This window comes from Enhydra lutris, unplaced genomic scaffold (assembly GCF_002288905.1).
Source record: "Enhydra lutris kenyoni isolate GAN:26980312 unplaced genomic scaffold, ASM228890v2 scaffoldscaffold32, whole genome shotgun sequence".
Classification (NCBI taxonomy): domain Eukaryota; kingdom Metazoa; phylum Chordata; class Mammalia; order Carnivora; family Mustelidae; genus Enhydra; species Enhydra lutris.
The window spans coordinates 430,547-451,551 of NW_019154116.1; the positions used below are offsets into that span (position 1 = coordinate 430,547).

At 58.8% G+C, this 21,005-nt stretch overlaps 2 protein-coding genes across 2 annotated transcripts in view; one reads left to right on the forward strand and one right to left on the reverse strand.

Moving 5' to 3' along the window:
* LOC111153404 (centrosomal protein 72) overlaps positions 1-11,112 on the forward strand; it is a 32,016-nt gene extending 20,904 nt beyond the window's left edge. The window contains exons 9-12 of the mRNA XM_022512420.1: positions 870-1,063; positions 6,990-7,116; positions 9,349-9,460; positions 10,863-11,112. Of these exons, the coding sequence (XP_022368128.1) occupies positions 870-1,063; positions 6,990-7,116; positions 9,349-9,460; positions 10,863-11,112 (683 nt within the window). The remainder of the gene's footprint in view (positions 1-869; positions 1,064-6,989; positions 7,117-9,348; positions 9,461-10,862) is intronic.
* A 7,855-nt stretch (positions 11,113-18,967) lies between these two features.
* LOC111153462 (tubulin polymerization promoting protein) overlaps positions 18,968-21,005 on the reverse strand; it is a 9,129-nt gene continuing 7,091 nt past the window's right edge. The window contains exons 2-3 of the mRNA XM_022512487.1: positions 19,321-19,474; positions 18,968-19,162 (exon numbers count right to left, since the gene is read on the reverse strand). Of these exons, the coding sequence (XP_022368195.1) occupies positions 18,968-19,162; positions 19,321-19,474 (349 nt within the window). The remainder of the gene's footprint in view (positions 19,163-19,320; positions 19,475-21,005) is intronic.

Genomic DNA, 21,005 nt, shown 5'->3' on the forward strand with positions numbered 1-21,005 from the left:
TTACGGAGATACCTGGTCACCTGGTTTTGTTGGAGATGCTGTTCACAGAGGATTGACCCTTGTTGTTCTGTTTTATGGGAAGGTTTAGAAAGATCGAAAAGCTTCCGCTATTTCCTTCGCACCCTCTGAACATGTGATCCTGCGCAGGGCCCTGGTTTGCTGAGTTTTCACTGGGAATGAGGCACGGGGGGTGGTCCCTTCCCAGGGAGGACTTGGCTTTGCTTCTGCCTGTGCCGGGTGCAGGAGCGCACTGCGCACCCTTCTTCCGGAGCGTGAGATGCTGTACCCCGGGGTGGCAGCTGTCTCTTTCTCCCGCAGCCCAGAGTTCAGCCTTCACTGTCCCAGTGGGAGCAGGAGCTTGCCGACAGGTCCTTCCTGTCCGCAGACCGTGGGCCCTGCCCGGAGCTGAGCTGTCGTGGCCCTTTAGCTTCTCCTGCAGTCAGGACTCCCCGAGGAGCCGGAGCCCGCAACTCCTCATCCCGTAAACCGCACCCTTTCTCCCGGTCGTGCAGCTGCCAGACTGGGCTTGGGGTCCAGGCCAGGAGCAGGCGGTGCGGTGGAGGAGAGCATGGCAGGCCACTAGGTCATCCAGCCAAACTGTCTGGTCGTGGCCTTCTCTTCAGGGACACCTTTGCTGTCAAATAAAACTGTTTTCCTGTCTCTCCACCTCCCATCCGTGATTGGGAGAGTGGACACCCAGAGGCCTGAGTGAGGTGCTGTCGGAGGTGCGCGTGTGCCTTTGCCAGGCTCCTTGCTGGTCAGTGTTTTCGAGGCTTGTCGTTTGTGTCGCTCAAGATGCATGAACGGACCTCGTTTATACTTCGTCCTTTCAGCATAAACGCCGTCCAACGTCTGGTTTTTACTCCTAGCTCAGGCAAGACATATTTTGTCCTCGGTGCAAGCATTTACAACAACTCAGGAGAGTTCAACAAGTGCGAGTGAGGAAGTGAGCTTCCGTAAGCTGGAGAATAAGCCTCTGCAGCAGCGCTTTGCTGAGCCACAACGGTACCGCGTGAAGATGGGCGAGCTGGCGTCGGACCTCAGTGAGGCGCGGAAGCAGGTGGTAAGGACGCGCCTTCGTGCTACTTCCGCCGTGCGTGTGTAGGGTAGGGGCACTGTTTCGACTCCATGGGTAAGAGGAACACTTCCGGGGCGCCTGGGGGGTTCAGCAGGTTGAGCCTCTGCCTTCAGCTCAGGTCATGATCCTGGGGTCCTGGGATCGAGCCCTGCGTCGGGCTCTCTGCTTAGTGGGGAGCCTGCTTCCTCCTCTCTCTCTGCCTGCTTATTATCTCTGTCTGTCAAATAAAATCTTTAAAAGGTCAGGGGGACGCTTCCCCTTAGCTGCCATCAGGCCGTAGCAGCAGGGCTCCCCGCCCCCTGCCCCCGGGCACTGCCTCCTGCTGCCTCCCAAACCCTACACGACAGGGGTTTGAAGATCACAGCCGCCCTGCTTGTCCGAGCCCCGCCTCTCCTGTGTGAGAGGCCGAGTGGGGGTGAGAGCATAGATGAAGCTGGGCTTGAGGTAGAGATTTTGTGGCCCCGGTGCTCACTGGCACAGGCTGCCTAGACCACTGGTGAGAAAGGTTCCAGTTAGCTGGGTGATCCTGGGGTCCCTGCCGCTGTGCTGCCTGCACCAGCCAGCACAGGCCGTGATGTGCTGTTGGACCGGAGGGACTTCCTCCACCAGGTGGTGCCCAAGGGCTGCCAGAGCCAGCACAACCAAGAGCCTATCTGGGCAGGCGTCCTTGTCCTTCCCAGCCTCATGATGAGACCATTACGTCTAAATGCCTATGTTAAAAAAATGGAAAGATCTCGAACAACCTAATTTATACCTCAAGGAACTGGAAAAAGAAAAGCCAACTCAACCCCAAAGTTAGCAGGAGGTAGGAAGGAAATTGTAAACATCAGAGCAGAAATAAATCAAATAGAGAATTAGAAAAATAATGGGGGAAAAAAACTAAGTTGAGTTTTTGAAAAAAATACACAAAATCCACAAACCCTTAGCTAGATTAAGAAAAAAAAGACTTAAAATCACAAATGAAAGAGGAAACATTGGGGCGTCTGGGTGGCTCAGTGGGTTAAAGCCTCTGTCTTCGGCTCAGGTCATGAGCCCAGGGTCCTGGGATCGAGCCCCGCATCGGGCTCTCTGCTCAGCGGGGAGCCTGCTTCCCCCTCTCTCTCTCTGCCTCTCTGCCTATTTGTGATCTCTGTCTGTCAGATAAATGAATAAAAATCTTTAAAAAAAAAAAAAAAAAAAAGAAAGAGGAGACATCACAGTGGATGCCTCAGAAATAGAAAGGGTCATAAGGGAGTGTTACAAGTGCTTGTAAGGGGGCACACTGGACAACCTAGGAAAAAATGGGTAAATTCCTAGAGACGTACATCCTGCCAAGACCACATCAAGAAAATAAAGGGTGCACCTGGGTGGCTCAGTTGGTTAAGTGTCGGACTCTTGATTCTGGCTCAGGTCATGATCTCAGGGTCATGAGGTCAAGCCCCATGTTGGGCTCCATTTGGGATTCTCTCTGTCCCTCTGCCTCTTCCCACTGCTCCTGTGTGTGTACCACCACCCACCCCCCAAAGAAGAAAGAAAGTCTGAACAGACCAGTAACAAGACAGGAAATTGAGCAATAATAAAACCTCCCAAAAAAGAAGAGCCCAGAACCAAATAGCTTCATGGCATAATGCTATTGCATATTTTAGGAAAAATTAATACTCTTTCATAAACGCTTCCAGAAAACAGAAGTAGAGGGAACACTTCCATACCCATTTACGAAGCCAGCTTCACCCTGATAGCAAAAAAGGAAAAACACCGCAAGAAATCTAGAGGCTAATATCTCCGATGAACATAATCTAATATGTTCCACAATAAAGTACTAGGAAATCAAATTCAAGAACACACCAAAAAAAGCATATACTATTACCAAGTGGGATTTCCTCCTGGAGTGCAAGGTTGGTTCAAAAATGCTCTTTAACACACCACATAAACAGAGGGAAAGAGCAGAACTATACAGTCATCTCAATAGAAGGGGAAAAGCATTCAACAAAGCTCATCATTCCATCCATCATCAAACGTTTCAAGAAAATAGGTAGATAAGGTTTCCTCAACACCCTAAAGGCCACTTAAGACAAGGCCACAGCTATCCTGTGATCGGTGGGGGAAAACCAAACCTTGCTTTCTGAGCTGAGAGCCACCACTGGACACACACAAGCACTCCTGTGGGGCCTGCTCAGCACAGCCCTGGCAGTGGTAGCAAGAGCACGCGGGAGATCGGAGAGGAAGAAGGAAGATCATCTGTTAGCGGAGGACAGGATTGCGTGTATAAAAATATCTTTTTAATTTTGAAGATTTTATTTATTTGACAGAGATCACAAGTAGGCAGAGAGACAGGCAGAGAGAGGAGGGGAAGCAGGGAGCCTGACGTGGGGCTCGATCCCAGGACCCTGAGATCACAACCTGAGCCAAAGGCAGAGCCTTAACCTGCTGAGCCACGCAAGCTCATATAAAAAATCTGTATAAAAAAATCTTAAAGACTCACAACAACAACCACAAAAATGCCTTAGAACTAATAAATGTAGTGACGTTACGGGACACAATATAATAGAGATCAGTTGTTTCTTAATGCCAACAATTTATCTGAAAAGAAAACAACCCTATTGATGATAGCATCAAAAAGAATAAAGTACTTAGGAATATATTTAACCAAGGAGGTTAAAGATTCTAACGCTGAGGACTGTAAGACGTGGATGAAAGAGGTCAAGGACACAAATGGAAGAATATCCCATGTTCATAGATTGAAAAATTCATAGTGTTCGAAAATCCACACTACTGTAGGTAATCTACAGATTCCGAGCAATCCCCGTAAAGATTCCAGTGGCATTTTTTGCAGAAATTAACAAGAAATGTAAAATTTAAATAACTACTTTTCTTAAAATTTGCATTCTCCTTTTTCTATTTTTGTGAAAGGTCTCCAGTGGCCAAAGCTGTCTCGAAAAAAAAAAACAGAGTTGGAGATCTCACACTCCCTTGTTTCAAATTCTGTCATGAGGGAAGTTCTGGTGACTGAAACAGGACGGTGCTGGCGTAAGAACAGGCGGTGGGTGGCGGGACAGGGTGGAGACCCAGAAATCACCCCATAGACCACTGGGCACCAAGAATACACAGCAGGGAGAGGACAGTTTCTTCAATAAGTGGTGCTGGGGAGACTGGGCCCTTAGCGCCATCCACAGACGTCAACTCAGAATGGATTAAAGATTTAAATGTAAGACTTGAAACTATAGAATTTCTAGGGAAAAAAAAAAAAACCGCAAAGGCTCCTTGATAGGGTCTTGGCGATGATTTTTGAATTTGACACCAAAAGTACAGGCGGCAAAAGCAACGATGCCTCAACAGGTGAGGCTCCGTCAAATGAGCTTGTGCCCAGCAGAGGACGGTGTCCCCCACCTGAAACGGCGGCCTGCGAGCTGGGGGGACGCGGCTGCCCAGGGCTGGGAGGTGTTGGGGACGGGCTGCGCCGTGGCCGCGGGGGACTGACTAGGTCCAGGACCGTAGCTGCTCGAGCCGGAGCGGGTCTGTGAGTTTGCTGTGACAGTAGCTTCGCGGTGCTGTCCTCACGGGAGAACTGGTCACTCTGCACGCGAAGGGATGCTCACCCACCGGACCGTGTGGACGCGGCCGGTGCCCGCGCGTCTCGGGCCGCTTTCGTTTTGCGGTCGTCTGGCCTCGCGCCAGAGGAAGGCCCGTTTGCCTGGCCGACCGGCATGGCTGAGGTCTCGTGTGTGCCATCTGTTTGGTGGGCTCCTCCTTTAAAAGGTCGGTCCTGGCCGGTTGTGTCCTGTGGGCTGTGACGTCGCCACCAGCTGGGTCTGAGCGTCCACTGAGCCTCGGGGCGTGTGGGGTCGCTGCCCGGCCCGTGATCCCGGAGTGCGGCCCCTGGGCAGCCGCACGTACTACCCGCCGCTCGCGTGGTCGGGCGTCCCAGCGCACCCAGGCGCTGCGTGTGGCTCGGGCTCTGGCCGTCCCGGGCCAAGGGGGCGGCGGGCCCCTTTGGAGGCTCCATGGAGGCAGGCGACCCCCGAGGCTCACATGCAGGCAGCCCTGGCTCTGCGCGCGGGGCCTCTCTTCAGGCCGCCAGCTGCCGGTCAAAGCCCGAGAGCACCCGCTCCCGAGAGGGACGGGCCATCGCCGGTGCGTGCTGTGAGGGATAGGCTCTGGTGGGCCCACCCACGTGAGGGGAGGACACCAGGCGACGGCCGGAGCACCCTCGGGCCATCTCGGGAGCCACCCGCCCCAACCTCTGCGACGGCCCTGTCAGCGGAAGGCCGGAGTGAGAACAGCCACACGGTTGCTACGGTCCGTGCCTCCGGCACATCTGAGGTTGTCTGTATTTTATGACAACTGCCATCTCTGAGATCCCCCACAAAGCTTTGCTTTTACGGAAAAAGATGAAAAATAAAAACAGTGAAGTGATCTGGGCGGCCTCGCCTGGTCTGTAGACACGCGGCGCGCTCGCACGGACCCGAGTGGTGAGTGCACGTAGAAAGGACCGGAGCCCCGTGAGCGCCCCGTAATCGCTGTGCAGAACGTCATTTTCGTGGGCAGTGTTGACCCATGGGACACAGCATGGCCTGTTAACCATGAGAACAAAGGACCACGGCTTTGGGGTTTGGCACAGATGTGTGGGTTACCCCCCGTTTCCCTGAGTTTGGGACCGGCGGAATCCGGGCAGACAGGCCCCAGGTGTCTGCTCCGAGTGGTGCCGTGTGACATGGAGGACGCGGCTCCTTGCCTCCGACGGTGGACTGACCGACCCTGAACCCCCAGGTACACTGTCGGGAGCTGCTCCTCGCGGTTCTGAAGGGCCCGTTGCCGATCTTGCTTTCCTTCCTGCTGTGAAGACGTGGGTTCTGCGGTCGTGTCTCCTCAGGTCCTGATGTCCAGGGCACTGGCCTTAGCAGAGGCCTTGCTCCTGAGCCTTCCCAGCGCGGCTCCTGGCAGTGCTGCGGAGCATGCTGGAGTGTGACCGGTCCGTGCTCCTGCCCAGCCTCCGCGGAGACCTTCATCGGGCCCAGGCCCCAGCCCCTGCCCTCTAGGAACTCAGCACATTCTGGGGAGACCTGCCCTGAGACTCAGCTGGCCAGGCAGGAGTCCTGTACGCCCAAGAGTGTGTGTGCACACAGAGGGGCCGGTGCACGGGGTGGGTTCTCAGCAGGGAGAGAGAGCGTTGGTTTCCTGAAAACAAGGGCCCCTGTCACCCTGAGACTGAGATGCTCGCTCCCCTAGTGGGGATACGCCTGCTGGTTCTGCTCTGGGCAGCAGGCGGCTCGGATGGCCTGTGTCCCACCAGCTCTCACAGTGGTCTCCGTGACCTGCCCTCCCCTTCGGTCTCCACGGTGTGCCGGGCATGGCCACCATCTCCGAGGGTGGGAAAGGCGGCCATGCCGGCAGCTTCCGCCTGTGCTGAGGATGGCAGGTGGGATCGCACGTGCTTGCGTGCTGAGCACAAGAGCAGAACGGGGCTCCTGCAGGGCGGTGCCTGCCTTGGGGAACACAAAGCCCTGGGATCTGCCTGTGCTTTTGCCCAAGAGGTGAGCCTAGAGGGACCGCGCAGGGCTGGCGTACTGCCTGGCTCCTGCTCCTGCTCCTTGAGCAGGGACGGGGACCCGGGTTGTGGTGGCCACAGGACCTTCCTAGAGGAGCCAGGGCTCCAGCAGCTCGTCTCCCTCACCAGAGACGCTGGGCACACAGCGTGCCCCCACCAGAGACGCTGGGCACACAGCGTGCCCCCATGGGACCTGTGTCCCCCCCGAGCGACACTGAGCTACTCAGCCGGGGGCCACTGTGAGTTCTGTTGTTCGCGTCGCGGTTTATCGGTTATGACGCGTAAAGGCGAACTGATGTCTGGGGTCCAAAAGGTTTCCCGTGATTTTGTGTTTGCCTTTCACTGGGTCCGACTCCTCAGTTTCCTTGTGCTGTTCTGTGTCCTTAGGGTGACTTGAGACAACGTTTAGACAGATCTTTGGAGGAGAATAGCAGCTTAAAGGCTCTTTTGTTCAGCATGAGAAAAGAAGCAAAAAACACAGACACCGCAACTACGTTAAACATGCAGATCACCGGTGAGTCTGTAGTTTCCTCGCTAAGTTGTTTGGTGGAAGGGGAGTGTCCAGACCCTTGCTGATAGACCCCATTCGCAGCTGCAGGACTCAGAACTCGGGTCCAGCAGGTACTGGAAGTGCGGCAAGACCCTCTGGCTCCTGAGAGCCGCTCCCGCAGGCCCCGAGCAGGGGCTCCCCCGAGCCTCCGGGGTGGGCCATGGGGGCGGTGGTGCGGCGGACGTGGGGGGCCCCCGCCTGCCGCTCAGGGTACCGATGGCCACACCTCTGCCGCCTGGCCCTCCGGAGTGGGGCAGTGGTTCTCTGCGGCCACTGCTCCCGCCAGGGCCACGCCACTTCCCCTCCACTGTCTTCACTTCTGTTCCGACGTTTCTCCCAAGGAGCGCGCGGAGGTTCCGACTCGGGGGTTTCGAGCGAGGAGCTGCTGGTGCACGTCTTCTGCGAGCCCGTCTGGCTGTGAACCGCACGGTCCCTCAGAGGCTTTCTCTTCCCTAAGGACCGGCCGCTGAGTGGTGTCTGGTTCTTCCCTCCCAGGGGTCCGAAAACTGCTCATGAAGGGCCTCAGGGCAGGTCTCGCCAGGCGTCCCGCTGGGCTCGGTCACACGGGCACAGCTGCTGTCAGGACCGTCGCCCCGGCTGGTCGTCTTGGCGACACAACCGACTCCGCGCTCCTGTCACGCTCGCTCTCCAGGGTTGAGTTGGGCACCGAGTTCTTTGCCGCCTTTGCTCTAACTTCCAAGCAGACACTTCTCCCTTCTCGCGTGTCTGGAGACACATGGTCCTGCTCTCTGGCTCCCGGGCTCCCCCTCGCTCGGCCTTCGTTTCCGGGAAGCTCCGCTCAGCGGCAAGCCCGGGGCCTCGCGCGGGCAGCTCCGCTCCTCTCCGGCACTCGCGGCGCAGACTCGCTCTTCAGCTGGTTCTGAAGCGGCCGTCCCTGGTGTCGGCGTCCGGGTGTGGCTTCTGCGCTGCGAGGACAGTCGCTCTGTGCACGGTCTGCCCTCTGCAGTTGGCCCTGCTCCTGCGACTTGCCCTCTGCGCTTCCAGGAGCGGCTCAGGCGGGGCTGCGACCCACGCGCAGGCCCTGTCCAGCCGCCCGCTTCTCTCTGGCGACCAGACCTGCCTGAGCGGGGCCCCTCACCAGCCTTTCCTCTGCAGCGCAAGCCTCTCCTGGGGACACTGGACGGGTCAGCCTCAAGGGGTCTGGGTGGCAGGGAGCCCCTGGTGTGACTTCTTGGAGGAGGCCGAGCCCCTCTCGTGTCGGCCACGGGTCCCTGGTTGCCCAGCAGGGGCTTCTTCTAAAAATGGGGGACACTTCGTGGCTGCCCTGTTGCTGACCGCCCCTTCCCTCCCACAGATGCAGCCGCCGTGCCAGGTTGACAGCACTCTCGTGCCTAGGTCTTGAGGCTGCCTCACCCCGGGGGCGGGAACGTGGCCTACGTGGCTCTAGTTCTGTCATCTAGTCGCTCTTGGTGTTGGACTGGGGGCGGGGGCCACTGGGGGATGCTGAAACCACGCCATCGCTGCCGTCTTCCCAGAATCCCATGGCCCTGTGCTAGGGGCGCCGGCGGTAGAGAGGCCGAGGACGGTGGCCTCATCCTAGCGCTTTTAGGGCCCCCGGCCTCTGCCCTTGGAGCCTGCTGCCAGCGTCCTTGCTGTCCCTCCGCCCACACCTCCCGCTCTGGCTCTCCTGGACTCTCGTGTAGTTTCCTGCGGATTTATTTGGATCCTGGTTTTGGGCTTCAGAGCCAATAAAGAATAGATTTCTTTCCCTGTCGAGCTGGAAACTCAGAGACAGGAGTCATGTGGATGGAATCCAGACACGCTGTGTCACTGATGGTCGTGGGACCAGAGTACACATCAGAGACGTGGCCACTGCGGGCCACTTGTTGCTTGTCCCCAGAGCTGCAGGCCCTCCCCTCGGGCAGAGCCCGCTGCCTGGTGGAAGAGAGGGGCTGGAGGCCCTTTCCTACTGGGAGCGGGTCCCGGAGTGGGGGTCTCCAGCTGGCACCAGACCCACGTCTGTCCCTACTCTGTGCCCTCCATAGGACGCTTGGTTCCTCAGGGATCCGGAGGGGCAGAGGCCCACGGTTGTCCTCGAGCGGCTCACAGGAACGGACCTTTTCCAAACGGCACTTTTCCTCGCACCCTTGATCCAGCTTCAACTCTTGAGCCGTTGTAGGTTTCAGAACCTGCGGCTGAAGCTCGCTCAGTGATGTTCCGGCGTCTTCCTTCCAGGACTCCAGACGAGCATGAAGAGGCTGTCCGGTGAGATCGTGGAGCTGAAGCAGCATCTGGAGCACTATGACAAGGTCCAGGAGCTCACGCAGATGCTGCAGGAGAGCCACAGGTGCCCGTGCGGCGGGTGCGGGTGGGGGCAGGGCCAGCCCTAGGCGCGGTGGGGCTCTGAGGAGCCCGGCTGGTGTCACCGCGGGAGGGGTTCTGGGCCGCGTGGGTCTCTGCATTCCCTGGGAACTTCCTGAGCTTCCCCTTCTTAAGGAAAAGCAAGTCCCTTGTTGCCGCAGTATTCTGGGAGGTGTGACCTGAGGGTGTGACCGTGAAGTGTGGCCAGGAGAGGTGAGGGGCACAGGAGGCTTGGGGAGATACCTGGATGTCCTGGTCTGCCCAGAGTGGTTCCTGTCGGTCCTAGAACATGGAGACTCCCTCTTTAGCCCCGGTCGTGTGCTGCTTGGGGAGAAGAAAGGAGCTGGTGGTGTGGGGATGGTCAAGGCAGAAGCCCAGCTTTTATCCAGAGAGTCGTGGGCTGGGAAGCGGGTGGAGGCTGGGTGCGGGGAGGAGGTTGGCTCCAGGAGCAGGTGTGCCGCTGGGTGGGGCGAGGTGAGGACAGGTCTTCTGCACTCAGCACAGGTGCAGAGCCTGAGCCCGACGCACCCCTGCTCCCCCGCCTCTGGCTGAGGCCACCACGCCTCCCCCGGGCTTGAGTGCAGGGTGGCCGTTGGTGGAGCCAGGCCGTGACCTCTCAAGGAGTCAGCCCAGGTTACAGAGGGGAAGGGGCTTCCAAGAGTGGAGCCGCAGCAGAGAGAAGGGGAAGGTGGCCGTCACGGGTGCAGGGAGGGGGTAGTCGAGGCAGAATCGCTCCTAGAACCAGAGGGCCCCCAGCTGCACTGTGGTGGGCTCCCCGTGGACGGAGCCAGCGGGCCAGGGGCCGTTTCCTGGTGCCTCCACAGGACTTCTGTCCGTGGGGGTGAGCGTCTGTGGGAAGATGGCCCCTTGTCCCTGCTCACCGGGGCCGAGGGCAGTTTGCCGACGGCCGAGGGGGTACGTACAGTGCCGCTTCCTTCCTAAGGTGCTTGTCGTGGTAGAAGTGGCCAAAAGCACCACAAGGCCAAGACTGAGTTACACTGTGACACGTTGAATGAGTGGGGGGCCCCTTTACACTGGACCAGGAGCTACAGATGCGCCAGACCAGGGTCTGTCTCTGGAGTTAGAATGTTGTTTGCTGACGTTACAGACTCGGGCAGTTTTCTCCCGGACAGGCGTGGCCGCAGCGGAGGGGTGGTCCCCCGTCGTGGGCTCTGTTCCTCCGCGCGGCACGGGGGCCCGGGGGCGGGGTGCTGGTCAGACCCGGCGCCGCCCTCGCCGGAGGGCACAAGCCAGTAGGAGGAGGCAGGGAGGTGTCCACGGCTCGGACCGCGCCCGGCCAGGTGAGCAAGGACACTGCCGGCCAGGGAGCAGCGGCGGGACTTGGGGAGGGGCTCAGGTGTCGTCCCCACCCCCATGCTTTCCTCCAGCTCCCTGGTCAGCACCAATGAGCACCTCCTGCAGGAGCTGAGCCGCGTGCGGGCGCGGCACGGGGCCGAGGTGGAGCAGCTGCACTGGAGCTACCAGAAGCTCAAGAAGACGCTGGCTCGTCCCCGCTCAGCCGCGCGGGCCGCTAGCCCCGGCTGTGCGCCCGGTGTGCTTGCTGGCGGGGGCCGGCCCTCCTGCTCGCCATCACCTCCTGCACCGACACCTACCCGGGGCCATCGCTCAGGTTTCTGACGCGTCCGAAGTCAGGATGGGTCGGTCCGTGGGGAGTCGCCCGTGGCCGTGCGCGCTGTGGCCTCTGCGAAGGCCGGCGACCAAGGGTCACTCCCCGGACTCCAGCAGCTGCTCACGTTTCCTGAAGCAAAGCTGAGATTTTACCCAAAAAGATAATCTAAGCCCTGCACATGTTTTGAGACAAGAAACACTGATACATTTTGAGATCAACATTATTAATTTTTCATAAAATACTTGAATAAAGAAAACAGTATTTTTCTCCCTGACGTAGAAGAGAATGGCGTCTGATCACTAAGAGATTTTGTGTGACACTCAGTCTTCGTTTAATAAACACATAGATTGTTTTAAAAAGTGGCTTTTTATAAATTATAACTGAGTTTTTCTCATTGAATCCTTTCCTAAAATAAGCTATGTACCAAGTAAGCAGGAGCAAGTACGTTCCAAGACTGATAGAAGGGACACTTGGAGGCCGGGGCAACAGGAGCAGCACTGTTTGCCGACGCGAACGTCCACACAGAAGTAGCTCTGTCGGCCCCTCCCGCCCCGTGTTGCTCTCTTGCTTACGGTGCATTTCTGAAAATTAGAGCGGAACAGGGCAAAATAGTAGCTTCTTAGTTTGGAAGCTTCATATCTTGTGTAAATAAATACTTGCTTTCTTTGGTAAAACAGAGTAATGTTTTAAAATAGCGCTTAGCTGATTTAGGAAGAAGACTGGGCAGGCCTAGAAGTTCGTGCTCGGTGGTGGCCACGCGTGCATCAGGCTCTGCTGCTGGGGCTTGGGGGGGATGGGGGGTCCTGCATGTCCCTTGGGAGGGGACCTCCTCAGCCCCCACCCTGTCTGGTCCTGGCCGTGTCCTTCAGCGCCAGTTTCTGTAACTCAGCAGGGAAGTACGGCACACCAGATGTGGCTTTGTGCGGGGTGGGCTTTCTTTCATGATCAGATTTTTTTTTAATTTATTTAAAAGATTTTTTTGTTTTGTTTTGTTTTGGGTTTTTTTTTTTTTTTTAGATTTTTTAATTATTTGACAGACAGATCACAAGTAGGCAGAGAGGCAGGCAGAGAGAGAGGAGGAGGAGGCAGGCTCCCCGCTGAGCAGAGAGCCCGACGCGAGGCTTGATCCCAGGACCCCGAGACCATGACCCGAGCCGAAGGCAGAGGCTTCAACCACTCAGCCACCCAGGCGCCCCAAATATATTTAAAAGATTTTAGTATTAATCTATTTTAAGGTTAATTATGTTTCTCTTGTTTGAGTTTCATTGAGCTTCTTAGACCTGTGAGTTCATTTTCATCAAATACGGAGAAGTTTTGGCTACCATTTCTCTAACATTGTTATTTGGCCCAGGCTCCCTCCCTCCCAGGACCCCAGTGACACGCAGCCAGACCGCTTGTGGAGGCCTCACGCAGCCCCAGACGCAGGTCTCTTTTCCCATCTTTGGTTCCTGGCTTCAGTTTAGTCGTCTCTACTGCCCTAATCTGCATCTAGACCTGTAAATACAGCGGATTCCTAATTCCAGAAGTTATGAATGTTTTTAGTTCTAAAATGTCACTTGGTTCTTTGCTATTAACTTTCTATGTCCTGTTACATTCACGTGTCGCCTAACTCCTGCCTTCACTGCGGGTGACTGCGGATGGCTCCTGCCGCCGCAGGTCACGCCGGTGCTCCACTCCTTTGGAAGCGTGTTAGTATCTGTAGGTCCGTGTCTTCAGCACGTTGCTGTGCTCGTTCTCAAGGGTGTGTGACCTGTAGTGCTTCTGTAGATGGCCTTTACCAGGTTAAAGCAGCCCCTCCTGTTGCTAATCTGCTGACATGTTTTCATCGTGAATGGGTGAAGCACAACATAGTAATGGTGAGTTTCCCATGCAAACCTACTTTTGGATTTGGTTAGTATTTTGTATAGAATTTTATGTTGTGGGTACACCACTCCATGTCTAACTTTTCATTATTTTAGTTCTCTGGGTCTCCACTTGCTCATTTGTAGGGTGAGGACACAGTACCAGAGTGTTGGGAGAAGGACGGGACAATTACTGTCAGGTCCGAGGACTGGCCTGTCACGGCGAGCACTGTGCAGTTGTGGGCCCCAACAGTGGTAACTACTTCTGTCTCCCTGGGGATTTTCCTTTCTGCGGCCATCGTCCTCTGGATCTGTGCCACTACACTGTCCCCAGGAGAAAAGTTGGGTTGTGCATCCTTCCTTGCTCTCAGAGAATCTAGGACAGGTTGTAATTCTCTCTTCTCTGAATGGTTGGTGGAACTTGCTGAGGAAGTCCGTTGTGCCTGGAGTTTTCTTTGTGGGAAACCTTTGACTGTCAGTTCGATGTGATTTATGGTTAAAGGTTGTGGCAGAGCCTGTTCCCCCAGAGCACCCATCTGCTCCCTCCGTTGGCCAGCAACCCCCCACCCAGCTGGTTTGAGGCTGCGTGACTCGTTCTGAGTGGAACAAAGAAGAGCTGCTGTGCCACTGGGGGGGGGCTGCCCTCCCCTTGACGGCCTTGCTGGTGGTGTCACAAACCAGCAGGCCTGGTTCTCTTCTTTTGGAAGAGATCCCTCCTTGACCTTGGCTAGACTCCATAAAGTAAGAAATAAATCTCATTGGGTCCAGCCGCTGAAGTTTTGGGGGGTTTCTACGTAGTAGTTACTTACCTAAGTCACAGGACAGTGCATACTTTCCATTTCTTCTTGAGTTTTCGTAAGGTCTCTATCGCCAAGATTTTGTTCATATTGCCTGATTTTCAAATGTTTGGGTATAGCAATCTGTTCATGCATGTTAATGGCTTCAGCATTTGGGGTCCTATCCCCGGGGCAGAGGCGCAGGGCAGTCATCCCTTAAGCAAGACCTTGCCGTTCAGGGAAAGGGATGCAGGTGAGAGATGGCTCTGCCTCAGCTCCCGAGCCGGGGCGCACCGGGGCGGCCCTAGCCGGTGATGGCGCAGACGGGGCCCAAGGGCCAGCTGCAGGGCTCCCATGGCGCAGACGAGGCTCGGTGTGTGCGTCCCGTCCCAGCAGCCTGTGTCCCTGCGCTCGGTCGCGTGCTCTCCTCACTTCCTTTCGTGTATTGCAACTTCTGTCCCTTCGTATCTTCGCTGAAATTATGGACACATTCGGCTTTAAAACATCACCTGATCCCTTCTGCTCTGCTGTTCTGTTCTGCGGGATCAGCTGCCGTCGTGCACTGACGTGTGTCATTCTGTTTCTTCTGTGACCGCACCCTCTCTGCTGTCGCCTTGGCCGGTGATTTTCCTCACCGTGCTCACCTCTCTGGGACTGGAAGCCGCGCGCTCTTTCTGGTGCCTTATCACGGCGTGAGGCGCCCATCCGGTCAGGACCGCTGCCCTCCCTGGACACCCCCTCTGGTCTGCGTGGGACGCTTGTCCAGTGTTGGAGTGAAATCTTTGTTCCCACGGCAAGCACTTCCTTACACTGTTCGTCTGGATTTACTGCTTGTTCTCCAGACACTCCATCTGGGGTCGTGTTCCTTCTGCACCTAGGATTTCTGCTAATGTCTGCTGGTGGAAATCCCCGTGTTGTGGTCTTAGAACGCCTTTATCTTCATGTTTTGAAAACTGCTTCACTGATCTGAGGACCTCATTCCTGGCCCCGGGGCTGCTGTGGTCGTGTGCGGTGCCTGTGCCCCCCCCCCCCCCCCCCCGGCCCCCCCCCCCCCGTGCGGGGTCAGACCACCCCTGCTCGGCCCTGCGGCCCCTCACAGGGCCCTCTGTGTTCCGTGTCAGTACCCGGGTGTGACTGCCGGCAAAGAGCGCGCTCGAGGGCAACAGAGATCCACATTGCAACACCTTTATTCATCACTTTACCGATTGGACACACAATGTTAGCAGCAGCGAACACAGGAGGAGAAATATGCAGACAGACAGGAGCTGTTTCACTAAAGGTTTGCAAGCTAGGCGTTGACAGCAGCTCTACGGGTGACGCCGTGCCTCGCTCTGGGGAGGGAGAGGAGGGCCACCCCGATGCCAGAGACATTCCTGGTGAGTGCGGCTCTTAGATGCCCGCGGACGTGCCTTCCTCAGTCGGGACACCCACGACAGGGACACTACTTACCATTGCGCTGATAAAGTGACACACTCAGAACTCCCAAATGGTAACAAAACAGTGTAAAAATATAGTGCATATATATATAAATTCATTTCCCTTTCCTGAAAAAACTTCGTACAAACTAGTAGTATGCGATCCCTTTCAAGTTTCCTTTAAGTTGTGCGGGTTTCCTTTGTTGTTTGGCTTGATTTGGTTTTTCAAGAGTCTAAAGGGAGAGAGAAAGGATCTCAAAGGTCAGGGTGACCACTGCCCGGCCCTGCCTGGGGCCGCGCAGTTCACACGCCTGTGGACAAGGGCCACACCCTGAACCGCCCAGCTCCGCCAAGTGTTCAGTAGTAAATCAGAGGTGGGGGCTAATCAGGGTCAGTGCTTTAAGGACATCTAGTCTATCGGCAACTTCACAGTACAGCTGAATTAGCAGCCCGGCCTGCGTGGGACAGGTGGCGATGGGGGTCCCGTGTGGTGCGGGCTGCAGGACAGGGGAGCTGGGCTGGGTCCCCAGGGCAGGGCCAGCACATGCTTTCCCCATAAAGGGCCAGAGGGTCAAGATGTTGGGTTTCCTCCCCACCGCTTGGGGTGGCACAGAAGCAGCCACACACCGTGCCTGAGCACGGGGGAGTCCAGGGGCTGGGAAGGGGGCACCAGCCTCTGCCATTGCCACAGCCCCTGTCCCCCGAGCAGCCTGAGCGGCGCCCGCGGCCTGTGCTGAGCTCCGACCATGGGCCGTGCAGGCAGAGCAGCACAGACGGGGTGCCGGGGCAGCGCACCTTCTCTGCGTCCCTGTCCCCTGGCTTCTCGCATCTGATCCGATCTCATCTGCCTCAAGCTCAGGACTGAGGATGGTAGAGGTGTCAAAATACTCCAGTATAAATATATACCTTTTGCTACAACATTCCGAACGTGCGTGGTCTGACGTGCGTTTTGGCCAAGCTAACTGTGTTACTGACCGCCGCCTGGTTGCCTGCCCCGGCACGTTCAACAGCGATGAGCCAGTACTCGGCGTGGTGAGCCTCCCGACACGGAGACGCCGCCCAGTCCCCTGGACAGAACGTGCCGTGTGTCCTGCTCCGAGCTGTCCTTTCTTCACAGAGGGACGTGGGGTTTTTAGGGGGCCGTGGTTAGTAGAAGCATAAAAACATGCAGTAAAGACACACACCCTGCGTGTTCTCGCTACTCAGACCCCGACGGGGGCGCGTGCGTGTGTGCGTGTGTGCAGTGTGGCCCCAGCACAGGTTCTGTGCCCCAGGGCCACGCAGTGCAGGGACGGACAGCGTGGGTGATTTCGAGCCGATGGAATGGTGACTCCTGAAGCCTCGGGACAGAGTCTTTCCCACCTCTCCCTCCTGCCTAACATGGGGCGGGGGGCCATGCTGGGGGAGGGTGCTGTCTGAGGAGCCTCGGGGTCGGGACGGGCAGGGGGCTGGCGAGACCCCAGCACCTGTGTGGCCAGCCGGGCCACGGTGCCGGGGGGTGGGGGGAAGCTGTGTGCACTTGGTTCTCCCTCAAGCCCAAAGGGAAGGTGCTGTTGGAACAGTCAGGAACGCACCCGGGAACGTCCGTCAGAAGTGAGCCACTGGTCTCCCATCAGGCCGCCGCGTACCGCTAGGCCACGGCACTGGTTTGTGGTATAAATGGGGCCTCCCGCTGGGGGGCGGGCAGCGTGGCAGGGTCCCCAGGGACAGCTCTGCGGCTTCTTTTGTTTAGACCGCAGTCTCCCGGGGTGCTCTGCCTGGAGACCTGGCTCCGGGACAGGAGACAGTCTCCTGGGGGCAAGGGGGGCCGAGAGGGGCCAAGGGGACAGCCACTCCCTCTACAGGCAGCGGCACGGGGACCCCCCTCCCTTGGCTCACCGCGGGGTGTGCACACCGTGGGGGCCAAGGTCTTGCTGGATTCTCGCGTCACCAACTATGACACTGGGGACCCGGCTGCTGATGGGCAGGAGGAGGAGCCCCACGCCCTGGTGCTCGGTGCTCCCAGCTCGGTGCCTCGTGGGGCCCGGGGGGGAGGCCTGCTCCACAACCACGAAGGAAAACCCCTTCAGCTCTGGACACGGAGCTTTCTGCTTTGTGATGCGCTTGCTGTGGAGAAACCCTGTTGCGCTCACAGTTGCCTGCAGGTGCATTTCCCACGCTCTCCTCGCCTCTGGGTCCTCAAAAGGGTCCAGCCTGGGAGAGGACGGGGGGCGGGCCCAGGGTGGGGTCCCGTGTCCTGCCTGCTTCTCCCTCCCCCAGCACACACGCAGTCCTGCCTTCCCCCCGCGGCGTGGAGGCCTTGCCAGGCAGCTCAGGATCCCCGGGGCAGAAAGTGGACAGCGGTGCGATGGGTTTTACAAGTGACTCAGAGCCTTGGCAAGTCCCTGATCCCCGGGGGGAAGCTGCTGGCGAGGCCACTGCCAGCTGCGGGCGGAGGCCCTGCCAGGGGTCTGAGGGGAGGCCCACACGCGAGGAGCCTGGTGGAGGGGCCGTGCTGGATGGGAGTGCGGGGACCGTCCCCAGCTCCAGCCGTGACCATCGTGCCCGTGGCGCCACAGTGCTGGTCTTTTCAGCTGGCTGTCCCCGGGCACGTGACAGCGGTGGGGCAGGTGGGCTCCGGAAGCCTCTCCCCCGTCGCTGCGGCCTTTCCCAGGACCAGGGCCAGGACGGCACAGCCCCACCAGTCACTCGCGGGCTTGGCTGCACTTATGCAAAGGGACGCGTCCCTGTGGGGCCACCGTGACAGGAGCCCCAGTCCTCTGCCTCGATAGCCTCACGGAGAAACCAAACTCCAGCAACACCGTGGGCCTCCGGGCCCTCCCCTGGCCTGGCTGTTGAGTGGTTTTCAGCCCTTGCAGGGTTGGGAGAGGCCAGGGAGAACTCGCGGCGGAGGCGGAGTCCCCACAGCTGGCGCTGGGTGCCAGCGAAGAGGGAGCGGCCACGTGGACCCGCAGTCCCGGGGCACCACGTGCGGGGCAGGCCCCGGGCCGAAGACCCCCGCGCCTGCCAGCAGAGCGCCTGCGTGGGAAGCCGCAGCCCGCAGCGGCCCCCGACCCGGAGACGTGGACGGCAGGAGAGAGAGGGACAGCTCCAGGGCACTGCCGGTCTTCCCTGCTGCGCTGAGAATCAACACGTTTCTTGTTTCTTCCTCGAAAAGCGCAATGAGCGAGTCGCCCTGCCGCAGTTTGTGTCTCGACATCCTCGGGCGCCCACTCCAAACCGCTCCTTTGGTCCACTGAGGAGCCTCCCGCCGGCTCCCGTCCCCCCTGCCCACCGGCCCTGGTTACGCGACGTGGGTGTGCGAGCACGTGGGTGTGCGTTTGCAGGCGCGTGTGTGTGCACGTACAAGCACGTGTCCCACCTCCCCACGCCCGCACGGTCCTGTTCTGGGCTCACTTCATTCTCGGTGCGGTTAGCGAGTTAGCTCTTGCCGCCCTGGAGGCTCCTGGGAGGGGTCTGCAGGCCAGGCCGTCGGCACCACCTCTGACAGGGTCTGTCCCATTCACCGCCGTGGCCCACCGGCACCTGGACAGTGTCCCTTTGGCCTGTAAGCCGGGTGGCCAGTGTGGTCTGTTCCCGGGAGACACTGGAAAAGGCCACGTGTTGATGGCCAGCACTGGACGAGGCAGGTGAGTTACAAAAGGCCAGTGAGTTCAGGGGCCCCACCTGGGGGTCAGAGAGAAGTGCGCCGGCCCCCAGGCAGGGGGAGGCCTGGGTGTCACCCCACAGCCACCCGGGCCCCAGACTCCTGAGTTCTGACCGGGGAGCACAGGAATGTAATGAAGTGTGAGGTGGTGAAGGCCTCGGCGGGAGGGGCCGCTCCTGGGCTGGCTACTTGCCCCCCTGCACCTTCTGGTCGTAGGTGCCCGCGTGCTTGTACCCCGACACGTAGCCTGACTCGTCCACCAGGTCCACACGGCCTGCCTTGCCCTTGCCCCGGCCCGACGGGTCGAAGCGCTCCTTGTGGGAGCCCGTGAACTTGGTCGTGTCTGTGAGCCGAGATACGGTGGGTGACGAGATGGCTTTCTGCAAAGGGGGAGAGTGGGGCACGCTCAGCTGAGCCCCGGGGGCTGAGGCCGTGGGCCGCTGCATCGGCCTGCCCCCGGGGATGAACGCTTCCGCCCGCGGACCCCACACCCTGAGGGCTGTGCTCCCCCGGGGGAGTCCCTGCCAGCCGTGCTCACCGTCACCCCTGAGATGACAGGGGACTTGCCCTCGATGAGCCTGTGCACCTCGCGGACAGCCTCCTCGCTGCTCTTGTCTTTGAATCTCTTCTTGGAGAGCTCTTCCAGCGCCTCCTTGAACTGCTCGAACGTGATGGTCCGGCAGGACTTCCCTCTGAGGGAGAGAGCACTCAGGGCCGGCCAGGACCGCTCCCCTCCACGGTGCACAGCCCTGCCCAGCAGCGCCCCGCGAACCTGCTGACCTCGGGGAACCCCGGCCCTGCCTGGGGACCCGGTGACGTCGGGGGGCCCCTCCCCCATCCAGGGGCCTGGTGACATCGGGGAACCCCCATCCAGGGCCCCACTGACATCGGGGAGCCCCCGCCTCTCTCCCACAGCGGAAATCGTGTGCACCGTAAAAATACAGAATCTGACCCTCCCCCTCCCTGTGGTGCACTGTTTATGCCCGACAGCCGGTCGCCTTGGCAACCGCACCAAATATAAGTTGTCTTGGAAAAAGTTTCAAGGAGCCACATCCTTTATGAACGACTGACGTCAAAACAGAGCTGCCATCTGGTTCTCAAACGGGGCGTGTGGCGTCCACCCGACGCAGGAGGGACAGTCAGGGCACGACGTGCTTGGCACCTGAACCATAACAGGGGCCAAGTCCTGCCTGGGGCCGTGACCACGCAGGGACGGGGTGGGGGGGGGCGCCTCCCCAGGACACCCAGCGACGTAGGCTCAGGGCCTGGCTCTGACTCGCAGGACCCCCAAGGCCCCTGCCTGGAAGCCGCTCGGGGCCAGGCCAGGGCCACCCCCCTGAGGGGCACAAAGGGGAGCTGGGGGCAGGTGCAGCCATGTTGGTCCCCCCGCGGGGGGCCATTCACAAGATCACACAAGGCTTCTGAACTGCCTCTGCATTTTGACAGTTTTAGCTAAAAACCACGTTTGCTACTCCAACTGGCTTTCCCGTGCTGACCCATTCAGAGAGGTCCCGTGCAGGCGGCTCCCCACGGACACCCTGTCCACCCTGTCCTCCCTGACACCCTGTCAGCAGGGTGCTGGGTGGGACAGCCCCATAGCACCCGGCAGGCGGCTCTGTAGAGGGCCCTGAACAGCCAAGAGCAGGCTGAGGGGCTGAGAGCCGCGGCCCCAGGACACAGCCACACGGGGGTTCCCAAAGAGGAGCAAAGACCGTCCGGTGGGGGACGACAGCTGGCCGCCCAGCTCTGAGCGGTGCCTCGCAGCCGCTAGCCCTGGGTTCATCCTAGATCCTAAACTACGCTTCCCTGAGTACCTCAGAGAACAACTCTGACCTCGGGGGAGGCAGAGATTTCTGAGAAATACCACCAAAACAGTCCATAAAAGAAAAAAGGAATTGGAATTCGTCAAAATTTTTAAAACCATGTCTTTCGTTCCAAGGCCAGCCACAGACCAGGGGGAAATGTACACACACACCAGAAAAAGACACCCCTTCAGGCTCAGCAGCAGGAAAACCCAGTACGAAATCCAAGCGGATTCCGAGCCACATTGTGCAGGACGATGCCAGCGGCGGGCCCCACTGCGAGCCCCACCGCGAGCCCCACCGCGGGCCCCACCGCGAGCCCCACCGCGGGCCCCACCGCGAGCCCCACCGCGAGCCCCACCGCGGGCCCCACGGCGGGCCCCACGGCGGGCCCCACGGCGGGCCCCACGGCGGGCCCCAC